At 42.7% G+C, this 26,082-nt stretch overlaps 1 protein-coding gene across 2 annotated transcripts in view; it reads right to left on the minus strand.

Moving 5' to 3' along the window:
• Positions 1-26,082, minus strand: part of SCAPER (S-phase cyclin A associated protein in the ER) — a 419,051-nt gene that overhangs the window by 337,762 nt on the left and 55,207 nt on the right. For both annotated transcript variants that reach the window (XM_069765538.1, XM_069765539.1), the window contains exons 4-5: positions 18,650-18,847; positions 3,401-3,501 (exon numbers count right to left, since the gene is read on the minus strand). In XM_069765538.1, the coding sequence (XP_069621639.1) occupies positions 3,401-3,501; positions 18,650-18,847 (299 nt within the window). The remainder of the gene's footprint in view (positions 1-3,400; positions 3,502-18,649; positions 18,848-26,082) is intronic.

Here is a 26,082-nt window from a genome sequence, read left to right on the forward strand (position 1 = left end):
ATAGCTTTAATGCTACCACCGATCGACCAAACCACTGCATGACCAGCTCTATCCTCGCCTACTGTATTCTCATCCATCCCTTGTAGATTGTGAGCCTTTGCGGGCAGGGTCCTCACTCCTCCTGTACCAGTTATGACTTGTATTGTTTAAGATTATTGTACTTGTTTTTATTATGTATACCCCTCCTCACATGTAAAGCGCCATGGAATAAATGGCGCTATAACAATAAATAATAATAATAATGCCTTCATCTTGCAGGAACTGCTGACACACTCCAGCCACATGAGGTCCAGCAATTTCCTGCATTAGATGGAACCCAGGGCCAACTGCCCCAGCATATGGTCTCACAAGGGGTCTGTGGATCTCATCTCGGTACCTAATGGCAGTCAGGCTACCTCTGGCGAGCACATGGAGGGCTGTGCGGCCCTCCAAAGAAATACCATCCCCCACCATTACTGACCCACTGCCAAACCGGTAATGCTGAAGGATGTTGCAGGCAGATCACTCTCCATGGCGTCTCCAGACTCTGTCACATGTGCTCAGTGTGAACCTGCTTTCATCTGTGAAGAGCACAGGGCGCCAGTGGCGAATTTGCCAATCCTGGTGTTCTGTGGCAAATGCCAAGTGTCCTGCATGGTGTTGGGCTGTGAGCACAACCCTCATCTGTGGACGTCGGGCACTCAGACCATCTTCATGGAGTCGGTTTCCAACAGTTTGTGCAGACACATGCACATTTGTGGCCTGCTGGAGGTCATTTTGCAGGGCTCTGGCAGTGCTCCTCCTGTTCCTCCTTGCACAAAGGCTGAGGTAGCGGTCCTGCTGCTGGGTTGTTGCCCTCCTACGGCCCCCTACACGTCTCCTGGTGTACTGGCTTATCTCCTGGTAGCGCCTCCAGCCTCTGGACACTACGCTGACAAACAGCAAACCTTCTTGCCACAGCTCGCATTGATGTGCCATCCTGGATGAGCTGCACTACCTGAGCCACTTGTGTGGGTTGTAGAGTCAGTCTCATGCTACCACGAGTGTGAAAACACAACCAACATTCAAAAGTGACCAAAACATCAGCCAGAAAGCATTGGTACCGAGATGTGGTCTGTGGTCCCCACCGGCAGAACCACTCCTTTATTGAGTTTGCCTTGATAATTGCCAATAATTTCCATCTGTTGTCTATTCCATTTGCACAACAGCATGTGAAATTGATTGTCAAACAGTGTTGCTTCCTAAGTGGACAGTTTGATTTCACAGAAGTTTGATTTACATGGAGTTATATTCTGTTGTTTAAGTGTTCCCTTTATTTTTTTGAGCAGTATATGTATGAAATGATGGTATGGTCAAAATACTCACTTGCCTAATTATTCTGCACACTGTTATATGCAATTCAGATCTTAACATTTAAAGTATTTGACTTGGAAATGTTAAGAAATACTGTTCTAGAACTTATAAAAAATCTCTAGTTCTGGGGATATTATTAACCTTTTTTAATCCATAGCTATTTAAAGATGTTGTATAACCTTACTGAAAAAGTTTGCATTTTTTTTTCTTTCTTCTTTCTTTAATTATACAATACAACTCCTTATCAGAAGATACTTAAAAGGTATCCATAGTCTTACATAAGTAATAATTCATTACTGTAAACTAAGAAGAACTTCAGGCATGGCAGATAATTTCTGCTGATTTAAGCCAAATTGTAAGAAATCCACAGTGAATCTGCATGTGTCACATATTGATTTTGTCGCAGTTCTAATTCCTAATTTATTTCTAAAATATTTTGTGCTTCACAACAATACAGGTTTCAAGAGCTGCACAAGCTTTCAGAGCACAGACACAGCTTTTCTTACAGCTGCTGGGATCGCACACTGGAGAAAATAGCTCACACTGGAGTCCAAGACATTATCAAAACTTGTGCAGCTGCATTTCCCTTATGTAGGACACCGCAGATATAGGACTAGTCATGAACGAGTTTACATCATGACAGAAAATAAAGGGGTAGCAAGGACTGATTTCTGACATGAGTGAGCTTGACATATTTTACTAACTGTCCAGAAGGTGTAAAGATATACTCATAAAATATGGAAAAGCATTTCCATCTTAAAGTGCGATTCTCAAGTTTGGAAGCTATCCCCTATCTATAGGACAGGGGGCTTACTTTTGGATTGCTCAGGGACTGTGTGTAGAGAGCGGTGGTCGATCATGTGCAGTAAACGGCTGCCCACTCTCCCCAGTCCCACAAGCTCGCTGTCTCGGGGTATTCCTTGACACTGATCTCTCCTTCAAACCGCATATCCAAGCACTTTCCACTTCCTGCCACCTTCAACTCAAAAATATTTCACGGATCCATACATTCCTAAACCAAGAATCTGCAAAAACCCTAGTCCATGCCCTCATCATCTCCCGCCTTGACTACTGTAACCTCCTGCTCTGTGGCCTCCCCTCGAACACTCTTGCACCCCTCCAATCTATTCTAAATTCTGCTGCCCGACTAATCCACCTGTCCCCCCGCTATTCCCCAGCTTCTCCCCTCTGTCAATCCCTTCACTGGCTACCCATTACCCAGAGACTCCACTACGAAACCCTAACCATGACATACAAAGCCATCCACAATCTGTCTCCTCCATACATCTGTGACCTCGTCTCCTGGTACTTTCCTGCATGCAACCTCCGATCCTCACAAGACCTCTTTCTCTACTCCCCTATTATCTCCTCTTCCCACAATCGTATACAAGATTTCTCTCGTGTATCACCCCTACTCTGGAACCCTCTACCACAACACATCAGACTCTCACCTACCATCGAAACCTTCAAAAAGAGCCTGAAGACCTACCTCTTCCGACAAGCCTATAACCTGCAGTAACCATTGATCGACCAAACCGCTGCATGACCAGCTCTATCCTCGCCTACTGTATTCTCACCCACCACTTGTAGATTGCGAGCCCTCGCGGGCAGGGTCCTCTCTCCTCCTGTCCCAGTTATGACTTGTATTGTTCAAGATTATTGTACTTGTTTTTATTATGTATACCCCTCCTCACATGTAAAGCGCCATGGAATAAATGGTGCTATAATAATAAATAATAATAATAATAATAATAATAATAATGTGCACCTCCAACACCTCATTTATTCGTAATGCGAGTGCCGAAACCCAGTCGAACACTGCAGTTGACTATGTCCGGTGTTCCCATAGAGAATGAATGGAGCAGAAGTGCACATGATCAACCACTGTTCTATTCACACAGAACCCTGGTTCTTAGGATCAGTTCCGGGGATCCATGGGGGTCATGCCCCTAACAATCAGGAGGTTATGCCCTAACCAAACTTGAGAATGCCTTTTCAATACCATTTTAATGTTTAATGGTAAGGAATGTAGATAAAGAGATAGAATGCATACAACTACTTGTATTACCTGCTTTGTGCATCTGTTTTCTCCAGCTTTTCCTGTAGCTGGATCCAGTCAATCAGAGCCTTGAAATCTCGCACGTAATTGTCAAGCATCATGAGCACTTCCTGTGTAAGGAATAGCGTAAGAGAACAGATTAGTGAGCTCACAGCCTAATAATACGAGTGACATAAAAACTGGAAACACAAAAGATGCAAAAAGGGTTTTATCTGGTAAAATCAGAGTATGGTCTCCTGGTGGGTTGTGACAGTCACAGCCACTATTTGAAGCTGGTGAAAGGCTCCTGCAGCACCACCAGGTAGACAGGATACAAATGCAGGAAGATGGGTGGGTATAGAGCCCTGCTGCCACAGATCCAAAATACAACAGGAAACAAAGTTCATTGTGGTTTGTCCTGATAAAGAGGTTGGATTACCTCGAAACGAGTTGACGAATAAAACCGCATCCACACTCCTTTTGGTTTCCCATTGTATTTTGAATCTCTGGCGGCGCGGCTTTACAGTCAGCCATATTCCGGAATAATATGTTTTATTACAAATAATTCTACATTTTAGCACTAGTGATGAGCGAACGTGCTCGGATAAGGCGTTATCTGATCATTGCCTGTTTGTTAGGCAGTCCCTGCATGCAGCCGCGGGGACTCAAACATATTATCCGAGCACGCCGATGTCACTCTGCTAGCATACAAGCATGCTCAGATAACACCTTGTCCGAGCAAGCACGTTCGCTTATCACTATATAGAACATATCGGATTATAATAGGTGTAGTAACTGTTCATGAAATATCAGGATAACATACAACAGCTACATATAAACTGAGACAAAATGTTAACCCCTTCACACCACAGCTCTTTTTTGTTTTTGCGTTTCTTCCCAGAGCCATAACATTTTTATTTTTCCGTCAATATGGCCATGTGGAGGCTTGTTTTTTGCGGGACGAGTTGTACTTATGAACGACACCATTGGTTTTATCATGTTGTGTAATAGAAAACGGGAAAAAAATTCCAAGTGCGGTGAAATTGCAAAAAAAAGTGCAATCCTACACTGTTTTTTTGTTTGGCTTTTTTGCCAAGTTCACTAAATGCTAAAACTGACCTGCCATTATGATTCTCCAGGTGATTATGAGTTCATAGATACCAAACATGTATAGATTGCATTTTTTGTTCAAATGGTGAAAAAAAAATCCAAAGTTTGTTAAAAAAAATAAATGAGTAAAAAAAATGGCGTAATTTTCTGAGACCAGTAGCGTCTCCATTTTTCGTGATCTGGGGTCGGGTGAGGGTTTATATTTTGCGTGCCGAGCGGACGTTTTTATTGATACCATTTTGGTGTGGATACGATCTTTTGATTGCCCATTATTGCATTTTAATGCAATGCTGCGGCGACCCCAAAACATGTGACTTTCTGAATTTTATTTGTGATATTCTGTCTCTCAGTGTTAAAATTAACCATCCTTTAAAATTATAGACTGTTCATGTCTTTGTCAGTGGGCAAACGTACTAAACCAGCAAGGGATCAAATAATTATTTCCCCACTCTAAAATAATATGCTTATATTTCCATAGAATGTAGTAAAAGGTTACAAACATGTGAAATGGGGATCTGTTAGACATCGGATTGCGCACATATCCGTTTTCAACCACTTCATTACAGGATGCAAAGAACATAAGTCTGTTGTGTTTTTTCATCTTTTTACAAAAACAGATGAAAAACCTTTCCATTTGTTTTTTTATAATATTGCAATCTATGGATGATAAAAGCAAACGCATCGTCATATGTTTGCATCCATTTATTCATGTTTTTTTACCGCAGAAAACGTCACACGATCCATATCCAATGTCTTAAAAAAAAGGGATAGAAACTAATGCAACGCATATGTTAAACAGAAATCAAACAAAGATGCTTGTTATAAAATGCAACCCACTGCACCAGTTTTACAAATGATCAGTTTTTTTTAATTTACAATATAAAACGTGTAGTTTTCAAGAGTTACAATAATGTGGTGTGAAGCAGGCCCTAGATATTGTTTCTTCATCAGGTGCCTATAAAGCGGACCTCTCCTCATACTGATCCGTAAACCCAGATATCTTCGTTTTCACAATGGAGTCCTGACTACCCTCCAGGTCCTCTCTTCTTAATTTAGTGAGCAGGATTAACAGCTTTAAAATGATCCACCTGCAGCCACAATGCAACTTCCTTCATCTTTAATCCTTATTAATATATTTTCCTGGAAAGACTACCCAGATGGTATATGTTGTGGTATACTCCTAGGCTTGGCATCGCTGGTTTGTTACAATTAATAACCTATAATTATCTTATAATAGCCATAGTGCCTCATTACAACTTTTAGCTATAGAGCTTTTTTTATTATCAGGGGCTAGCAAAAATTCAGCCATGGAACGTTTCATCCAACAGAACTGCACCGAGGCGATAGACAGTAAGTACCGTAGATCCATCTTGAAAAACTAAGTGTGGATAGAACGTGCTGGCAGAGCAGACACTGCATAGTTTTCCCAAAGGTGGGAGATGGATCAGGTATTTATGGCATATATATCGAGGAGGACATAAATAGCTGAGCTGGAAATACTTTAAAATTTCTGTTCTCGAATTATCATGACCATGAAGCTAAAAAGAGAGCTGCAGAAAACAGGGAATGTTAGGGTATGTTCCCACGGTCAGTAAACACTGCGTACATCCACAGCGTCCAACCTGCAGCGTCCAGATGTTACAGCACAGTGGATGGGATTTCAGGAAATCCCATGCCCACTATGCATCCACCGATGCCTGCAGCCTACCTGCGGAGACGGACATGTGGAGCATCTTTCCAGACTGCAGCATGTTTATTTATCTTGCGAAGACGCGAGTCTCTACAAGATAAATATCACAGTCCAATGTACAGGATGAGGTGATTCTGCACTGTTCAATGAACACATGCGGAATCACCTGCGTTCAAAAGCCGGCAGCGCTTTGAATGCAGCGGACATGTGCTGTGTCCAAAGCGCTGCCTAATACTGAATGTGTGGACATTCCCTTAGGGTACGTTCCCACAATCAGTGCTTGCTCAGGTTTTCAAGCAGCCGAATTTCCGCACCTTAGCTCACTTGCGGGGTTTTTCATGCATTTTTGTAAAGTATAGATAGATATGGGGTAGCCAGATAATAGATAGATATGCATGAGATTAGTGTTTTGAGTGTGTAGCTTACTGTACTTGTAATAACCTAATAAATACTTTTTTTTTTTTTTTAAATGACGTGGGTCACCTCTATTTTTGGTAACCAGCCAAGGTAAAGCAGACAGCTGCGGGCTGATATTACCAGGCTGGGAGGGTCCCTGTTAATTGGGCCCTTCCCAGCCTAAAAATAGCAGCCCACAACCTCCCTAGAAGTGGCGCAACACATTCGATGAGCCAGTTGTGGCGCTTTGCCTTGGCTCTTCCCAATTGCCCTGGTACAGATGCAATCGAGGAATTGACAGTTGGGGTTGATGGCAGCTGTAATTTGTCAAAAATCACAGCTAGCATCAAGACCTGGGGTAAATAATAAAGAGGTGTCCATCAGACATCCCCTTATTAACCTGGCAATAAAAAAAAAAAAAAAAACAAAAAAAAAACACAAAACAACACTTTATTTGTATAAATGGGCCGAGTACAACTCTCATCACAGCCGCCAGGTCTCGCTACACTCAGCTAAACCCGGCAACGATATGAGTGTTGTTGTCGTCAATAACTGGAGCCTGTGAACAGCAGTCACTTTTGCTGTTCATAGTTGCCAGAGTCGAGGAAAGTGGATTACGACGGTGGTCTGTGGGAACAATTTGGATAATAAATTGGAGAACGAGAGTGTGTCTACTGTTTCTATTTCTGTCTTTTTATGCTTTTCAGGTATCCTTTTCTGGACTACTTCGGATTTGGTGTATTACTTCGGAGCTGCATGGGTTTTTGTTTTTTTTAATTTTTTTAAATAAATTGGTGATCGAAGAATAGGGCGAGGGAGTCTTTATTCACATGAAGTGGGGGTTTTTCTGTGTTTTTAGTTCTGATTACCGAGTTAGTAATGGGGGTGTCTGGGGGTTGATGGCAGCTCTGATTTTTGACAATAACAGCCTTCATCAACTCAACCACAATAACCACTGCCCCTATTGTCACCGCACCAGATCAATCAGGAAGAGCCGGGCAAAACACCAGAAATGGCAGATCTCACGTGACATGCCAATTCTGGGGCAGCTGCGGACTGGTAATAACCAGGGACCTTCCTAGCCTGATATGAGCCCCCCAGCCGTCTGCTAGGTTGTCAAATATGGGGGTCCACATGTTGTTGCTTTTTTTAATTTATGATGTTTGTTTAGATTTTTTTTTATCGTTGTTTTGCAAGGTGTAAACGCACTTACAACACACATCTTTTTTTTTTTTTTTTCTTTTTAAGTGCTCTGGGTGTGACAGAGCACTTTTCGAGTCACTACCTCTCGAGGTGGTCTCCCTATCCAGCATACCTCTTTAGCTTGATTGATAGCTCATTGCCTGTGTAACTGAGAACTTTGCACATAAATTGACAGTATAAATTTAGTATAAAAGGAGAGGAGGCTTCTGTATGAGCATGTCACTTCTTTTAACCACCTCAGGGTTTTCAAACTCCGGAAAGGATAAAAGAATTGACATAAGACACAACATATGCACTTTGGCTACGGTTTTCAGGTGAATTCTGGATTGAATCTGCCAGGAAAAAATGCTGTGTGAACATACCCTATAAGAGGAAATTTCCTCAAAGCCTACAGAACTATACACAAGGGAAAACCCACAAAAAAGCACACTGTTTTGCCCCTGAATTAGCATCTCCCAAACACTTTCATGTATCTCAAGTGACAGCACTCGCTTATTTGAGCAAAAGCTAGCTAAACATAACCCTCCTGTGTGCAATCATACACATTGAGGCTATGTGAACACGCGGAGTATTTGCTTGCAGAAATTTCTGCAAGGTTTCCACATCTCTTAACAGGAAAAATGCTGTGGCAAAAACTGAAGTTTTTGTTGGGTTTTTGCAGGCGTTTTTGTACAGCAATGCAGGTTTTTTTTAGCTAAATCAAGATATTAAAAAAGGCTATTAATGTCAGCTCACAGCTGTTTGCTTAGCCTTTACTGGCTAGTTTACAGAGGGACCTAAGAAAAAAAATTGACAAAGGGTCACCCTATAAAATCTAACAAGCAAAGGCTAGGCAGACAGCTGCAGGCTGATATTAATAGCCTAGGAAGAGGCCACAGATATTACCCCTCCCAGATTAAAAATATCAGCTCTCAGCCTCATCAGAAAAGGCGCATCCATAAGATGCCCCAAATCTGGCACTTAGCCTCACTCTTCCCACTTGCCCTGTAGCAGTGGTAAGTGGGGTTCATATTTGAGGGGTTGATGTCACCTTCGTATTGTCAGGTGACATCAAGTCCACAGGTTAGTAATAGTGAGACGTCTATAAGACACCTATCCATTAGTAACCCCATAATCACATTGCACAAACACACACACCCAGAATAAAGTCCTTTAATTGAAATAATGACACAGACTCCTTTCATAATCTTAATTACACCATACTCACCGAACGCCTAATCCACCAAAACCAACATCTCTTGCCACAAAAATAAAATAAACCACAATATTCCTCACCTTTCGGCAAAGAAGATAATCCATAATGTCCCACGACGATCCAGATGACTTGGAGAGCAGTCACTAATGTGACTGCTCTCAAAGACTGCCGGCGATACACTGACAGGAGGTAATCGTTTCTGCAGTGTATCACTGAGCTGCCGTGAGAAAGTTCTCACACAATGGTGCCGTAAGTGACAGCAGGGGAGCTGATCAGCTGATAAACTCCGGTGAACTCTCTCACGGCAGCTCAGTGATACATTGCAGGAACGAGTACCTCCTGTCAGTATATCGCCGGCAGCCAGGTAGAGCGGTCACATGTACCGATGTGACTGTTCTACACGCAAGATCGCCATGGGACACTCGGATTATGTGGACTATGTCAGACAAGTTAGTATACGGTGGTTTATTATTTTACATTTTTTTCTAGGAGATGAGAGCATCAGGGATTTGGTGGTGAATACTGTAATTATTTTTTTTTTTTTTTCTTAACAGAGCACAGGCGCCGGCTGATTAGACTATGTCTCCCATCAGCGGCACCTGCTGTCATTGTAATCAGTGACAGCAGACATAGCCCGATGGGAGCAATAGCCTCATCAGCCCACGCCTGCTGACCTGCGATAAGCTTTTTATCGCAGGTCACCGCTGCGGGAGACTGTCCTAGATGCGGGGTCATGCCGACATCTGACAGCATGACCCAGCGGTGTTCTGACCGGCGGTCGCGTTACCACTGATAATCTCCGTTCCCACGCTGTCACACAGATGACTCCTGAACTATCAATGTGCGTGCACCAGTCAGCCCCTGCACTGACGGGCTCCTGAACTTTGTGAGTGCAGAGGCTGCTGCGTGTACATTGTCAGTGCACGGAATGCTGGGTGTACATTGTCAGTGCACGAGATGCTGCGTGTACATTGTCAGTGCGTGGGATGCTGCGTTTACATTGTCAGTGCACGGGATGCGGAGTGTACATTGTCAGTGCAGGGGATACTGCGTGTACATTGCCAGTACACAGGATGCTACGCGTACATTGTCAGTGCAGGGGCTACTGCATGTATATTGTCAGTGCACGGGATGGTGCATTTACATTGTCAGTGCACAGGATGCTGTGTGTACATTTTCATTGCAGGGGCTGCTGCGTGTACATTGTCAGTGCACGGAATGCTGGGTGTACATTGTCAGTGCACGAGATGCTGCGTGTACATTGTCAGTGCGTGGGATGCTGCGTTTACATTGTCAGTGCACAGGATGCTGCGTTTACATTGTCAGTGCAGGGGATGCTGAGTGCACATTGTCAGTGCAGGTCAGTGCAGGGGCTGCTGCGTGTACATCGTCAGTGCAGGGGCTGCTGCGTGTACATCGTCAGTGCAGGGGCTGCTGCGTGTACATCGTCAGTGCAGGGGATGCTGCGTGTACATCGTCAGTGCAGGGGATGCTGCGTGTACATAGTCAGTGCAGGGGATGCTGCGTGTACATCGTCAGTGCAGGGGATGCTGCGTGTACATTGTCAGTGCGTGGGATGCTGCGTTTACATTGTCAGTGCACAGGATGCTGAGTGTACATTGTCAGAGCAGGGGATGCTGCGTGTACATCGTCAGTGCAGGGGATGCTGCATGTACATTGTCAGTACACAGGATGCTACGCGTACATTGTCAGTGCAGGGGATACTGCGTGTACATTGCCAGTACACAGGATGCTACGCGTACATTGTCAGTGCAGGGGCTACTGCATATATATTGTCAGTGCACGGGATGATGCATTTACATTGTCAGTGCACAGGATGCTGTGTGTACATTTTCAGTGCAGGGGCTACTGCGTGTACATTGTCAGTGCAGGGGATGCTGCGTGTACATCGTCAGTGCAGGGGCTGGTGCGTGCACATTATCAGTGTCGGGGTCAGTGTGTGTGCATTGACAGAGCAGAGGACAATGCAAACTCACCTAGACCTTTCTGTTACAGCCACGCATTATGCAGATATACCCAAAGACTAGCGCAGGCACGGTTACTGCTAGGTTTGCAAGCACATCTCTGCAGAATAATTCTGTTGAGGTAGAGCTAACAATCAAGATATAGAAAGGGGCAAAGAGATGCCAATTCAGCAGGCACAAGAGAGATAAATTAAAATGCATTGGCTTCTATCATGGTTGTCACCGACCTGCAATTAGTCCTAATTTGCGGAAGCATAGCCCCATCTGCTTGTAAATGAGAGATCATCTCCCATGCAGATACCTGACTGAAGGACTGGCTCTGTTCCCCTTATCGGGCTATCAGGCTTCATGCCCGGAGAGCTGTAACACAAGCCATGTTTTCCGAACAAGGGAATACAAACAGGACAAGCAGCAGCAGGGTCTCCGTCCGTCACTCAGGCGTATCTCTCTCCGGACATCTCGCCCGCAGCTGGACAAAAGTGTCTCTCAGGACTCTGCCTCCCCCATCCCGGATCACCACAGCTAGATACCCAGATTAAGTTACCAATTAGTTTACCAATTGGCTGCAACGGATTCGATTGGTTTGTAATTAATTCTAGTCACTGGCGCGCCCGGCAGGACGGTTGGCGCCATCTCTTTGTCCTGATGACACTCTATACCAAGACGCCAGGACCCCAGGGCCCTGCACATCAATACAGCTCTCTTATTCACCTACAATGCTTCTCGCTGCGGATGAAACGCTGGTGCTGAAGCAGTGGAAATTGCTCGATCTATAGGATACACTAGAGCGGGGACCTGAGAAGAAGCAGACAAGGGTCCAAGTGTCTCCGAAGGTCAAACTGTATCTGTCAAACTGATACAATGATGAGTAATAAAGATACGATGAGACAAGGAGCAAAATGTCCTACGCTAATATTTACTGTAAGATAGCAGTCTACTAAAACAGTGATCCAATGTAAAACGTGCCCGTAAGGTAACTAATCAGTGAAATCAGATATATTAGAAGACGAGACCACTTTCAGATCTTCCACACACAAACCGCAAAAAGGAATTCTTAAAATATGTATTACGACAGTGGCCGGCACAAAATAGGACATTTCACAGCACGAATGACAAATTAAAAAAGGATCCAGGTAAGTGATACCACCAAGATGCTGTCTAGCCAGGGAATAGGGAGACGGCGCACCCGAACTACAACAGTGCCACCTACAGACGAGCAGAGGAATCACGTACTGGGCACACAGTCTGACAGCCCTAACCCCGCACAATGGTGATACGCTGACTTTGACAGGTCTCCCTCCGATGCACGAACCCTGCCAACAGCCCAAAATACCCGGACTGCTTCATGGATGAACGGGATGTGAGATTATCTGAAATCAGCAAATGGAGGGTTAAATGTTATGCCCTAATTAATGTTTAACATAGTAACATAGTAACATAGTTAGTAAGGCCGAAAAAAGACATTTGTCCATCCAGTTCAGCCTATATTCCATCATAATAAATCCCCAGATCTACGTCCTTCTACAGAACCTAATAATTGTATGATACAATATTGTTCTGCTCCAGGAAGACATCCAGGCCTCTCTTGAACCCCTCGACTGAGTTCGCCATCACCACCTCCTCAGGCAAGCAATTCCAGATTCTCACTGCCCTAACAGTAAAGAATCCTCTTCTATGTTGGTGGAAAAACCTTCTCTCCTCCAGACGCAAAGAATGCCCCCTTGTGCCCGTCACCTTCCTTGGTATAAACAGATCCTCAGCGAGATATTTGTATTGTCCCCTTATATACTTATACATGGTTATTAGATCGCCCCTCAGTCGTCTTTTTTCTAGACTAAATAATCCTAATTTCGCTAATCTATCTGGGTATTGTAGTTCTCCCATCCCCTTTATTAATTTTGTTGCCCTCCTTTGTACTCTCTCTAGTTCCATTATATCCTTCCTGAGCACCGGTGCCCAAAACTGGACACAGTACTCCATGTGCGGTCTAACTAGGGATTTGTACAGAGGCAGTATAATGCTCTCATCATGTGTATCCAGACCTCTTTTAATGCACCCCATGATCCTGTTTGCCTTGGCAGCTGCTGCCTGGCACTGGCTGCTCCAGGTAAGTTTATCATTAACTAGGATCCCCAAGTCCTTCTCCCTGTCAGATTTACCCAGTGGTTTCCCGTTCAGTGTGTAATGGTGATATTGATTCCCTCTTCCCATGTGTATAACCTTACATTTATCATTGTTAAACCTCATCTGCCACCTTTCAGCCCAAGTTTCCAACTTATCCAGATCCATCTGTAGCAGAATACTATCTTCTCTTGTATTAACTGCTTTACATAGTTTTGTATCATCTGCAAATATCGATATTTTACTGTGTAAACCTTCTACCAGATCATTAATGAATATGTTGAAGAGAACAGGTCCCAATACTGACCCCTGCGGTACCCCACTGGTCACAGCGACCCAGTTAGAGACTATACCATTTATAACCACCCTCTGCTTTCTATCACTAAGCCAGTTACTAACCCATTTACACACATTTTCCCCCAGACCAAGCATTCTCATTTTGTGTACCAACCTCTTGTGCGGCACGGTATCAAACGCTTTGGAAAAATCGAGATATACCACGTCCAATGACTCACCGTGGTCCAGCCTATAGCTTACCTCTTCATAAAAACTGATTAGATTGGTTTGACAGGAGCGATTTCTCATAAACCCATGCTGATATGGAGTTAAACAGTTATTCTCATTGAGATAATCCAGAATAACATCCCTCAGAAACCCTTCAAATATTTTACCAACAATAGAGGTTAGACTTACTGGCCTATAATTTCCAGGTTCACTTTTAGAGCCCTTTTTGAATATTGGCACCACATTTGCTATGCGCCAGTCCTGCGGAACAGACCCTGTCGCTATAGAGTCACTAAAAATAAGAAATAATGGTTTATCTATTACATTACTTAGTTCTCTTAGTACTCGTGGGTGTATGCCATCCGGACCCGGAGATTTATCTATTTTAATCTTATTTAGCCGGTTTCGCACCTCTTCTTGGGTTAGATTGGTGACCCTTAATATAGGGTTTTCATTGTTTCTTGGGATTTCACCTAGCATTTCATTTTCCACCGTGAATACCGTGGAGAAGAAGGTGTTTAATATGTTAGCTTTTTCCTCGTCATCTACAACCATTCTTTCCTCACTATTTTTTAAGGGGCCTACATTTTCAGTTTTTATTCTTTTACTATTGATATAGTTGAAGAACAGTTTGGGATTAGTTTTACTCTCCTTAGCAATGTGCTTCTCTGTTTCCTTTTTGGCAGCTTTAATTAGTTTTTTAGATAAAGTATTTTTCTCCCTATAGTTTTTTAGAGCTTCAATGGTGCCATCCTGCTTTAGTAGTGCAAATGCTTTCTTTTTACTGTTAATTGCCTGTCTTACTTCTTTGTTTAGCCACATTGGGTTTTTCCTATTTCTAGTCCTTTTATTCCCACAAGGTATAAACCGCTTACACTGCCTATTTAGGATGTTCTTAAACATTTCCCATTTATTATCTGTATTCTCATTTCTGAGGATATTGTCCCAGTCTACCAGATTAAGGGCATCTCTAAGCTGTTCAAACTTTGCCTTCCTAAAGTTCAATGTTTTTGTGACTCCCTGACAAGTCCCCCTAGTGAAAGACAGGTGAAACTGCACAATATTGTGGTCGCTATTTCCTAAATGCCCAACCACCTGCAGATTTGTTATTCTGTCAGGTCTATTAGATAGTATTAGGTCTAAAAGTGCTGCTCCTCTGGTTGGATTCTGCACCAATTGTGAAAGATAATTTTTCTTGGTTATTAGCAGAAACCTGTTGCCTTTATGGGTTTCACAGGTTTCTGTTTCCCAGTTAATATCCGGGTAGTTAAAGTCCCCCATAACCAGGACCTCATTATGGGTTGCAGCTTCATCTATCTGCTTTAGAAGTAGACTTTCCATGCTTTCTGTTATATTTGGGGGTTTGTAACAGACCCCAATGAGAATTTTGTTACCATTTTTCCCTCCATGAATTTCAACCCATATGGACTCGACATCCTCATTCCCTTCGCTAATATCCTCCCTTAAAGTGGACTTTAGACAAGACTTTACATAGAGACAAACCCCTCCTCCTCTCCGATTTTTACGATCCTTTCTAAACAGACTGTAACCCTGTAAGTTAACTGCCCAGTCATAGCTTTCATCTAACCATGTCTCGGTTATTCCCACTATGTCAAAGTTACCTGTAGATATTTCTGCTTCTAGTTCTTCCATCTTGTTTGTCAGGCTTCTGGCGTTTGCGAGCATGCAGTTTAGAGGATTTTGTTTTGTTCCAATCTCCTCACTGTGGATTGTTTTAGAAATGTTCTTACCTCCCTTCTGAGTATGTTTTCCTGGGTCGTCTTTGTTTGAGTCTAATGTTTTTCTTCCCGTCCCCTCTTCTTCTAGTTTAGATGATGCTTTTGTGTTCACATCACACAGTGGCTATCATTTATAAAAGAAACCCCACCACTATGCCTGTATGTGGGGGCCACCAGGGCCCCTTCTGTTTTACAGGAAGAATAATTCTGTATGCCGCGCTGAGCCGGTCGTCAGAGGTTAGAGGAAACTAGGAGCTTGCTCTTTATCCAGTTTATTAAGGAAGCACGGGGTTAAAGCGGATAAAGTCCACTGGGTAAAGATTTAGGCCCCACTCATTGTCATGGAGGTTCATGTAAAGTGTAGCCATACATAATAAAGATCAGCTGAGCTGCTAAAAATGTATATAGCTGTGGCACGTGGTCATGTATGATGGCACACCTATGCCAGGCGGGGGGAATAGGAGTCAGCGAAAAACGCATTTGGCCAACAGCTATTTGAGGATTACGGCCACTGTTCACATGCCACACACAGGGCTTAGATATCTGGATGTAAGTAAGAATGTGTCCTCTCACTGGAAACATAAAATATACATATATGTGTGTATACAGTATACATATACAGTCCAGACCAAAAGTTTGGACACACCTTCTCATTTAAAGATTTTTCTCTATTTTCATGACTATGAAAATTGTACATTCACACTGAAGGCATCAAAACTCTGAATTAACACATGTGGAATTATATACTTAACAAAAAAGTGTGAAACATCTGAAAATATGTCATATTCCAGGTTCTTCAAAGTAGCCACCTTTTGCTTTGATTACTGCTTTGCACACTCTTGGCATTCTCTTGATGAGCTTCAAGAGGTAGTCACCGGGAATGGTCTTCCAACAATCTTGAAGGAGTTCCCAGAGATGGTGACTGTGGAGGCCAGGTCATCTGGCTTAGCATCCCATCACTCTGCTTCTTGGTCAAATAGCCCTTACACAGCCTGGAGGTGTGTTTGGGGTCATTGTTCTGTTGAAAAATAAATGATGGTCCAACTAAACGCAAACCGGATGGAATAGCATGCCGCTGCAAGATGCTGTGGTAGCCATGCTGGTTCAGTATGCCTTCAATTTAGAATAAATCCCCAACAGTGTCACCAGCAAAGCACCCCCACACCATCACACCCCCTCCTCCATGCTTCACAGGGGGAACCAGGGACATAGTGTCCATACGTTCACCTTTTCTGCGTCGCACAAAAACACGGTGGTTGGAACCAAAGATCTCAAATTTGGACTCTTCTGCTTGTTGCCTGTCCTTAGCAGTAGTTTCCTAGCAGCTATTTTACAATGAAGGCCTGCTGCACAAAGTCTCCTCTTAACAGTTCTTGTAGAGATGTGTCTGCTGCTAGAAATCTGTGTGGCATTGACCTGGTCTCTAATCTGAGCTGCTGTTAACCTCCAATTTCTGAGGCTGGTGACTCAGATAAACTTATCCTCAGAAGCAGAGGTGACTCTTGGTCTTCCTTTCCTGGAGCGGTCCTCATGTGAGCCAGTTTCTTTGTAGCGCTTGATGGTTTTTGCCACAGCACTTGGGGACACTTTCAAAGTTTTCCCAATTTTCTGGACTGACTGACCTTCATTTCTTAAAGTAATGATGGCCACTCATTTTTCTTTACTTAGCTGCTTTTTTCTTGCCATAATACAAATTCTAACAGTCTATTTAGTAGGACTATCAGCTGTGTATCTACCAGACGTCTGCACAACACAACTGATGGTCCCAACCCCATTTATAAGGCAAGAAATCCCACTTATTAAACCTGACAGGGCACACCTGTGAAGTGAAAACCATTCCCAGTGACTACCTCTTGAAGCTCATCAAGAGAATGCCAAGAGTGTGCAAAGCAGTCATCAAAGCAAAAGGTGGCTACTTTGAAGAACCTAGAATATAAGACATAATTTCAGTATATAAATCCACATATGTTAATTCATAGTTTTGATGCCTTCAGTGTGAATAAGCGAGTGGTTTGTGCTGTTATTTTATTGCCGCTGCTCTCCTGAGTAGCGATTATTAATTTTTTTTTGTTAAGCCACCATATGGTTTTAAAGATATGAGCCTTTTTATTTAGTGCTAATTTTTCAGGTCTTCTCTGAGGGGGTGTGGCTAATGGGATTCTCTAAGGGTGTGTTTTTAGGATATCTGCATTATTTACCCTGTATGCCACACCTCTTATTAGCGCTAAATACAAAAAAAGCCCATATCTCTGGAACCGTATGGAATACCACTCAGGGCAGCAACAGGAATAAGGGTATGTTGCACCATTTCTGCGTCTCTTGGCAGGAAAAATGCAGCTGCTAAAGCAAGTGTTTTTGATTGATTTGAGTGAAGCCAGGGAAGGTGCACACAGTCAGTAAAAGCTGTGGATTGGACACGGCATACTTCCACAGCGCCCAGATGTTACGGCATGGTGGATGGGATTTCAAGAAATCCCATGGCCACTAGGTGTCCAGAGACACCCGCAGATGACCTGCGGAGACGGACATGCAGCACGTCTCTCCATACCGCAGCATGTCTGTCTCTGAAAGAGAAATTTCACCCATACAATGTATTGGACACAGTGAATCTGCACAGTTCAGCGAACACATGCTGATTCACCTGAGTTCAGTAGACGGCAGCGTTTTGGACACAGCAGACATGTGCTGCATCCAAAGCGCTGCCAATTCCTGACCGTCTGCACATACCCTCAACCTGGTGACAGGTCCTCTGTAACAAAACAGCAGTTTGCCATTTGGCTACCATCGCATGGCATGGACTCGCACAATGAAAAAGACAGCCTATGAAGCAAAGAACGCTGTCTGATTAAAGGGGTTGGCCAATTTATTTTAACAGCTGAGTAGAAGACATGATTTTGGGGACTGCACAGCTCTCATGTTCACAAACTGGCTGCTTATGTGACCAGACCTGTCCTACAGCCTTCATCCATTTAAAAAACACTGTACAAGGGGAACATAGCTTCCAACTAGAGACTGATGGAGAGATCTGGTAGCATGTTTCTCCATCAGCAGGAAGTCTGTGAAGTCTGTGAGGAGCAGGTACACCAGTAATAATAAGTGCCCCATCATATATATCTGTTAAAATAGAGATAGGGGGACAATCCCTTTAATCACAGCCAGAAAAAGGCCTTAGCCAGTCCTGCAGATTGGTGACATGTGTTGATTCTCAGAAGCCCCTTTAATGAAACCAACAAAGAATTACAGTCTCCATGTTAATATCTTTGAGAAGGTGAATCCAACCCGGGACCACAACCCTGCCTGCAGTTCTGTGAGGACACATTAAGAATTAGAGATTACCTTGCACTCCACAACACTCTGGTCGGATTCACAAGTTACATAGATTTCATCCACAGCTCTCCGGAGGTTGTCAAAGAGAAATGCCCAATATCGAGCCCGAAGATCCACTTTCCGAGGCAGCCTCGTCTTGCACGGGCTTTTGTCTTGATTTTTGTCATTTGCAGAGTTAATATTTAATTTGCAGTGCAAGGCGATATTCTGTGAAATAAAGACACATCGTTGTGCAGTTGAGCAAATATGTAAGGTAGGTATTTTTAATCCGTATTCTTTTACATTACCAGTCTTTCTTTTGTGTTCTTCTTTAGGGAAACTAAAACTAGAGCCCATAATAAACATTAACCACCATTGAGTGCAACATAAATTTGTATATATAACAGTATATATAAGTGACATACACACTATATTATATTACATATGTGTGTATTATGTATATTATATATACATACAGTGGGGAAAATAAGTATTTCATAAAGTGACGATTTTGCAAGCTTTCCCACCTACAAAGAATGGAAAGGTCTGTAATTTTTATCGTGGGTACACCTCAACTGTGAGAAACAATCTAAAAAAAACAGAAAATCACAAATGGAAGAAACACTAGATGACTGTCAAATTTTCCTCGGTCGGAGTCTCTTTGCAAGGTCTCACCTTGTGGGGTAAGGATGATTCTGAGAAAGGTCAGAAATCAGCCCAGAACTACACAGGAGGACCTGGACAATGACCTGAAGAGAGAGATGGGACCACAGTCTCAAACATTACTGTTAGAAACACACTAAGGGCCCCTTTCCACTAGTCTGAGAAAAAAACGGTCCGATTTACGGACCGAAAAAACTGATGTAACGTCTGCGAGTGCCATGCGAGTGTCATGCGATTTTTTTATCGCAACATCCGTATGACATCCGTATTGCTGTCCGATTTTTACGCACGGGTCTCCTTTGAAAAGCCGGTAATTCAGCGCAGAGTACAGTAAAATCACACTGACAGGTTAGATTAGAGTAGATATATACACATAGAATAGGTATATATACATATATATATGTCAGGGAGACACCTATATATATATATTTATATTTAATGCAGCGCTAGATAGCTTTAAAGCTGGTAATTCAAGGAAAAGGAAAGCTCCCACGATGTATGAACAGCCAGCAGAGGGCGCCTCACCACAAATGAAGCTAAATATAGATCATTGACCTATATTTAGCTTAATTCCCTGGGGTTTTGCAGCGAGGAGTAGCGTTGCATTAGCCGAACTCCTGGCTGCAAAATGTTTTAACCCCTTCAGAAGGATTTACATCGTTGGACTTTACAGATCTGCGGAAGGTATGTATATTGTTGGTTTATTTTATTTTTTTTTGTCACAGAACGAGGGTCTTCGCTGAGTGGATTGGGCGTTAAATAAAATATTACAACAACCTTTGTTTTTATTTCATTAAAATAATTTTTAATAATGAGTTTGTGTATTTTTTTAACCCTTTCATTCAATTGGATTAATAATGGATAGGTGTCATAATTGACGCCTCTCCATTAATTTGGCTTAATGTCACCTTACAATAGCAAGGTGGCATTAACCCTTCATTACCCCATATCCCACCGCTACACGGGAATGGGAAGAGAGTGGCCAAGTGCCAGAATAGGCGCATCTTCCAGATGTGCCTTTTCTGGGGTGGCTGGGGGCAGGAGTTTTTTGCCAGGGGGGGGGCCAATAACCATGGACCCTCTCCAGGCTATTAATATCTGCCCTCAGTCACTGGCTTTACTACTCTGGCGGAGAAAATTGCGCGGGAGCCCACGCCAATTTTTTCCGCCATTTAACCCTTAAATATAGTAGCTAGAACGCCCAAATTTTGCATAGACACACTACTAACATTAGTAGTGTGGAATATGCAAAAAAAAATGGTGATATGAGATGGTTTACTGTATGTAAACCAGGTCTCATATCATGTCGGGTTTGTGAAGGAGAAAGCAAATGCCGGTAATTGAATTACCAGCTTTAAAGCTATCTCACGCTGCATTAAATATAAATATATATATATAGGTGTCTCCCTGACATATAAATATATGTAGATATACCTATTCTATGTGTATATATCTACTCTCATCTAACCTGTCAGTGTGATTTCACTGTACTCTGCGCTGAATTGCCGGCTTTTCTAAGGACACGGGTGCGTAAAAATCGGACAGCACTCGCATGGTGCGAGTGCTGTGCGTTTTTTTTCTCGCACCCATTGACTTGCATTAGCGAGTCTCGTCCGAGAATCTCAGCAATACGCAGCATGCTGCGATTTTTTTCTCAGCCGACACAGATTTTTCTCAGTCCGATTTCGGCTGGGAAAAAAATCGCAAATGGAATGTCACCTATTGAAAAACATTGGTCCGAGTGCAATCTGATTTTTTATCGGATTGCACTCGTCCGTTTTTCTCACAAGTGGAAAGGGGCCCTAAGGGTAAGTTCACACAGGGCGTTTTTGCTGCTTTTTTATGCTAATTTTCAGCTGCTTTTTCTAGTACCAGCAAAGCCTATGAGATTTCAGAAATCTCATGCACACACATTGGTCTTTTGTGTGATCAGTATTTTGTGCTTTGCTGCGTTTTTTGGACATAGAGCATGTCACTTCTTTCAGCGTTTTTGCTGCGTTTTTTTCACCCATTGACTTGAATGGGTGTTGAAAAAAAAACACAGCAAAAACGTAGGTATCATTATTTGCTGCTGAAAATCCAAGGACATTAGCATGGACAAAGAGGAAAAAAAACGCACCAAAAATGCACCTAAGCCTGCATTTTTGACACAGCTTCTTTCCTGCCAAGAAGATCAGGTTTTGCTGCAGAAAAAAAAATAAAACAACAAAAACGCACTGTGTGAACTTGGGGTATGTGTCCACGTTCAGGATTGCATCAGGATTTGGTCAGGATTTTATGCAGGTAAAATCCTGACCAAATCTGCACCTGAGGTCACTGGCAGGTCACCTGCGTTGTCCTTGCGTTTTTTCTGCAATGTAAGGACATGCTACGTTCTTAAAAGATGCACCGCATGTGCCTTTTCGCGGGTATGCCGCATGCGTCTTTTAATGCATAGTGGAGAGGGGATTTCATGAAATCCCCTCCACTATGCAGTAACATCTGGACACTGCGTTTTTGACGCTGCGGCTCTACGCAGCATCAAAAACGCAGCGTTTCCTGAACGTGGAAACATACAGGGCACACAAGGTCCCCCTGCTCACACCAGCACATGTCCAGGCCCGTTTGAAGTTCACTAATGACAATCTGAATGATCCAGTGGAGGCATGGGAGAAGGTCATGTGGTCAGATGAGACCAAAAGAGAACTTTTTGGTATTAACTGCTCTAGTGTTTGGAGGAAGAAAAAGAATGAATACCAGCTAAAGAACACAGCCGCAACCGTGAAGCATGGTGGGGGAAACATCATACTTTGGGAGAACTCTTCTGCAGAGGGGACAGGACCACTGCACCGTATTGAAGGGAGGATGGACGGGGTCATCTATTGTGAGATTTTAGCCAACAACCTCCTTCCTTCAGTAATAGCATTGAAGATGGGTCGTGGCAAGGACAGTGATCTGAAACACACAGCCAGGGCAACTAAGGAGTGGCTCCATAAGAAGCATTTCAAGGTCCTGGAGTGGCCTAGCCAGTCTCCATACATGAACCCAATAGAAAATCTTTGGAGGGAGCTGAAACAAAATGTTGCCCAGCGAAAACCCCAAAACCCGAAAGATCTGGAGAAGATCTGTATGGAGAAGTGGGCCAAAATCCCTGCTGCAGTGTCTGCAAACTTGGTCAAGAAATGACTGACCTCAGTAATTGCAAACAAAGGTTTCTGCACCAAATATTAAGTTCTGTTTTTCTATTGTATCAAATACTTATTTCATGCAATATAATGTATGAAGTGTACCTATGCTAAAAATAACACACCTTCATTCTTTGTAGATGGGAAAACGTGCAAAATCGGCAGTGTATCAAATACTTATTTTTTCCACTGTATGTGACACATGCTGATACACACGTATATTCATGAATGTAACAGGACATCTGGCTTGAACAGAAGGTGCAGAGACGGGCTGTGGACTTTTTGCTTGGAAGATACAGACATGTAACCACAGCTGACAACACTGATCGGACTAGTGATTGACCAAAGCGGTCACATGTCTTACCGCCTGGAACAGGAAGCACAAAGAACAGTAAGGGACCGAAGCAGCATTGGTAGAAGTAAGGTGAGTATACTTTTCTTTTAAATATTTTGAAGCATCTTGGGCTTAATGTGTGGACATCTGCCTTAAACATTAACTTAATGAAGCACTCCCATCTATATATTTTTGATTAAATGTTTGCATATGTGCATGTCATTTGGTGTAAGTGTATTACTATACTCACCTACCGCTGCTCTGCTCCTCTTCTCCGTGACTCTCCGGCGCACGTTGCGCTCTGTGTGACCCGGAAATGGATTTTACAATGTAAGCCTATGGAATATTAAAGAGACTTCCAGCTCACATATAGAGCGTAGGGAGAGCCGGCCACTATGTCACTGAGAAGAGGAGCAGAGCAGCGCTGGATCCCGGAGAAAGCGGCTGTAGGGGAGGACATGAATACACTTGTTAAAATTAAACACATTTTTCACACAAAGTTCTCGATTATTTATAACTTAAAAAAATGAAAACTATACAACTAAATTTCCCCAAATTCAGGATGATAATCTGTTATACTCACATAAACTACACGGGATAAGCTAAAATATGGTGGCGGTCAGGCTCTGCTTTTTTTTTATTAACACTTCAATTCCTCCAGAAATAGAAAATTGTCTTTAGGGGAAGAATTATCATAAAACCCCCCCTCGGTCCCACAGAGTCAACATTTCCTAAAGAGATTGAGGAATAAACTTCTGTTGTGATGATTTATCCCCTTTGGATTAATGAATGTAAAATAAACTTGCTTATCGCGGGCAGCCATGAAATATCATAAACAGTTCTCTCATTTCAATTAATCTTCGTTGCCGGAGATTATGGGTCTATCAACAACCTCGAGAACTCCCAGCGTGGGCTTCCTGCTGGCGGAATGAGTGATGAGCTCACTAATGCACCGCTAAGTAAGGCCGGGGCCTTGTTATGCCACCGCCGCTAATAACTGCTGCCTGCAATGCTGCCTTCTGTTTACTGCACTAGAGACTCGATTTAACCCTCTGCGAGCAGCACGGAAGGAAGAAAAGGTCACTAGCACCACATGCTTAATGCAGTTTGGAACAGTTAGGCCAAGTTCCCACGATGAGTATTTGCCGAGTTTTGATGCTGCAAATTTCTGCACCAACTAGCAAAATTAGGTTCCTTGCATTTTTGGGTGCGCTTTTTTTTTTTTACTTACATGCGTTTTTTTCATGTTTTAACCCCTTAACACCCAATGACGTGCAGTGTCCGTCATTGGGTACCTCCCTGTTTATTGGGCAAATGACAGCTAATCTGTGGTCGTCTAGCCGGACTGCTGTGCCGTCGGCGATCATAGCAAGTGAGCATTTCTGCTACATAGAGCAGAACAATGTATGTATGTATGTATGTAGAACAAGCGATCAAATGATCGCAGCTTCTCGGCTCCCGTGGAGACTATTGAAGCCAGTAAAAAGTGGGGAAAAAAATCCTTTTAAAAATATAAAAGTTCAAATCACCCGCCATTTGCCCCATAAAAAAAAATAATAAAAATACACATTTAGTATCGCCGCGTTCGTGAAAAAAAAAAATCAAGCCGCCAGAATTACATTTTTTGGGGGGTAGTCGCAACATTGCATTAAAATGCAATAACGGGCGATGAAAATATCATATCTACCCCCAAATGGCATCAATAAAAACGTCAGCTCTGCGCACAAAAAATAGGCCCTCACCCAGCTCCAGATCACGAAAAATAAAGACGCTACAGGTCTCGGAAAATGGCAATTTTTTTTTTTATTTTTTATTTTTTACAATCTGGATTTTTTTTTTCACCATTTAAATAAAAAAGAACCTAGACAACAAGTTTGGTGTCTGTGAATTCGGAATGACCTGGAGAATTATAATGGCATTAGTGACCATGGTAAAAAAAAAAAAATAACCCAAAAAACCATTGTAGAATTTCACTTTTTTGCAATTTCACCGCACTCTGAATTTGTATGGTAAAACCAATGGTGTTGTTCAAAAGTCCATCTCGTCTCGCAAAAAAAAAAAAGCTTTCACATGGCCATATTGACAGAAATATAAAAAAAAAAAAAGTTATGGCTCTGGAAAGAAGGGGAGCACAAAATGGAGATGCAAAAACGGAAATACCCCGGTCCTTAAAACTGCTTTATTTTTAAAACTTCACATTACTTAGCATTTAAAGCACTTTATTAATAAAGTCATGTATTTTTACGGTTTCTCCACTGTAGAAAGGCGCTAATAAAGCAAATTATTTTTACCGGCTTATTTTCCACATCTCATTCAAGTCTATGGGGAAAATCTGCAAATAAAACGCATTTTACCGCAAGAACCATTAACATGTTACAGATTACAAACCCAATACACATTACTGGAACTGTAATACACTGGCTTTTTTTGTGCACAAATATACGCAGAGGGAAAAAAAAAACACACCAAATACTCATCGTGGGAGCCTAAATTCTTTCATTAAAGGAGATATCCAGGACTAGGTACATTTTTTACTACGGGTCAAAGAAGTTGTTGTTGTGCCCAGCACAGATCTCTGCCGACACAGAGCGGCCACTGCTGGCGATACCCCTGCTTCCGCAGACATTACTTCCACAGAGCAGCTGCTTCTCTTCCACCCTGCTCTGTAGACGATGAGTGACTGGCGACATCATGCTGATTGACAGCCGGCTCACCGTAGCCTAACTGCAGGAAGCCAGCAGTAATCAGTCAGGATAACCAATGATGTATGAGCAGAAACTCTAAATTTGAGCAATATGGTTAGACACACACCGGCTGTTTAAGACTGGTTACTGAAAAATATGCCCCACAGACATAGGCAGATTTGTGATTGAATTACCGTATATACTCGAGTATAAGCCGACCCCCCCCTAATTTTGCCACAAAAAAACTGGGAAAACTTAATGACTCGAGTATAAGCCGACCCCCCCCCTAATTTTGCCACAAAAAACTGGGAAAACTTAATGACTCGAGTATAAGCCTAGGGTGGGAAATGCAGCAGCTACTGGTAAATTTAAAAAAATAAAAATAGATACCAATAAAAGTAAAATTAATTGAGACATCAGTAGGTTAAGTGTTTTTGAATATCCATATTGAATCAGGAGCCCCATATAATGCTCCATACAGTTCATGATGGGCCCCATAAGATGCTCCATATTAAAATACGCCCCATATAATGCTCCATATACAAATGTGCCACATATAATGCTCCATGCAGTTCATTATGGAACCATAGATGCTCCATATACAAATATGCCCCATAT

Source organism: Ranitomeya imitator, chromosome 4 (assembly GCF_032444005.1).
Source record: "Ranitomeya imitator isolate aRanImi1 chromosome 4, aRanImi1.pri, whole genome shotgun sequence".
NCBI lineage: Eukaryota > Metazoa > Chordata > Amphibia > Anura > Dendrobatidae > Ranitomeya > Ranitomeya imitator.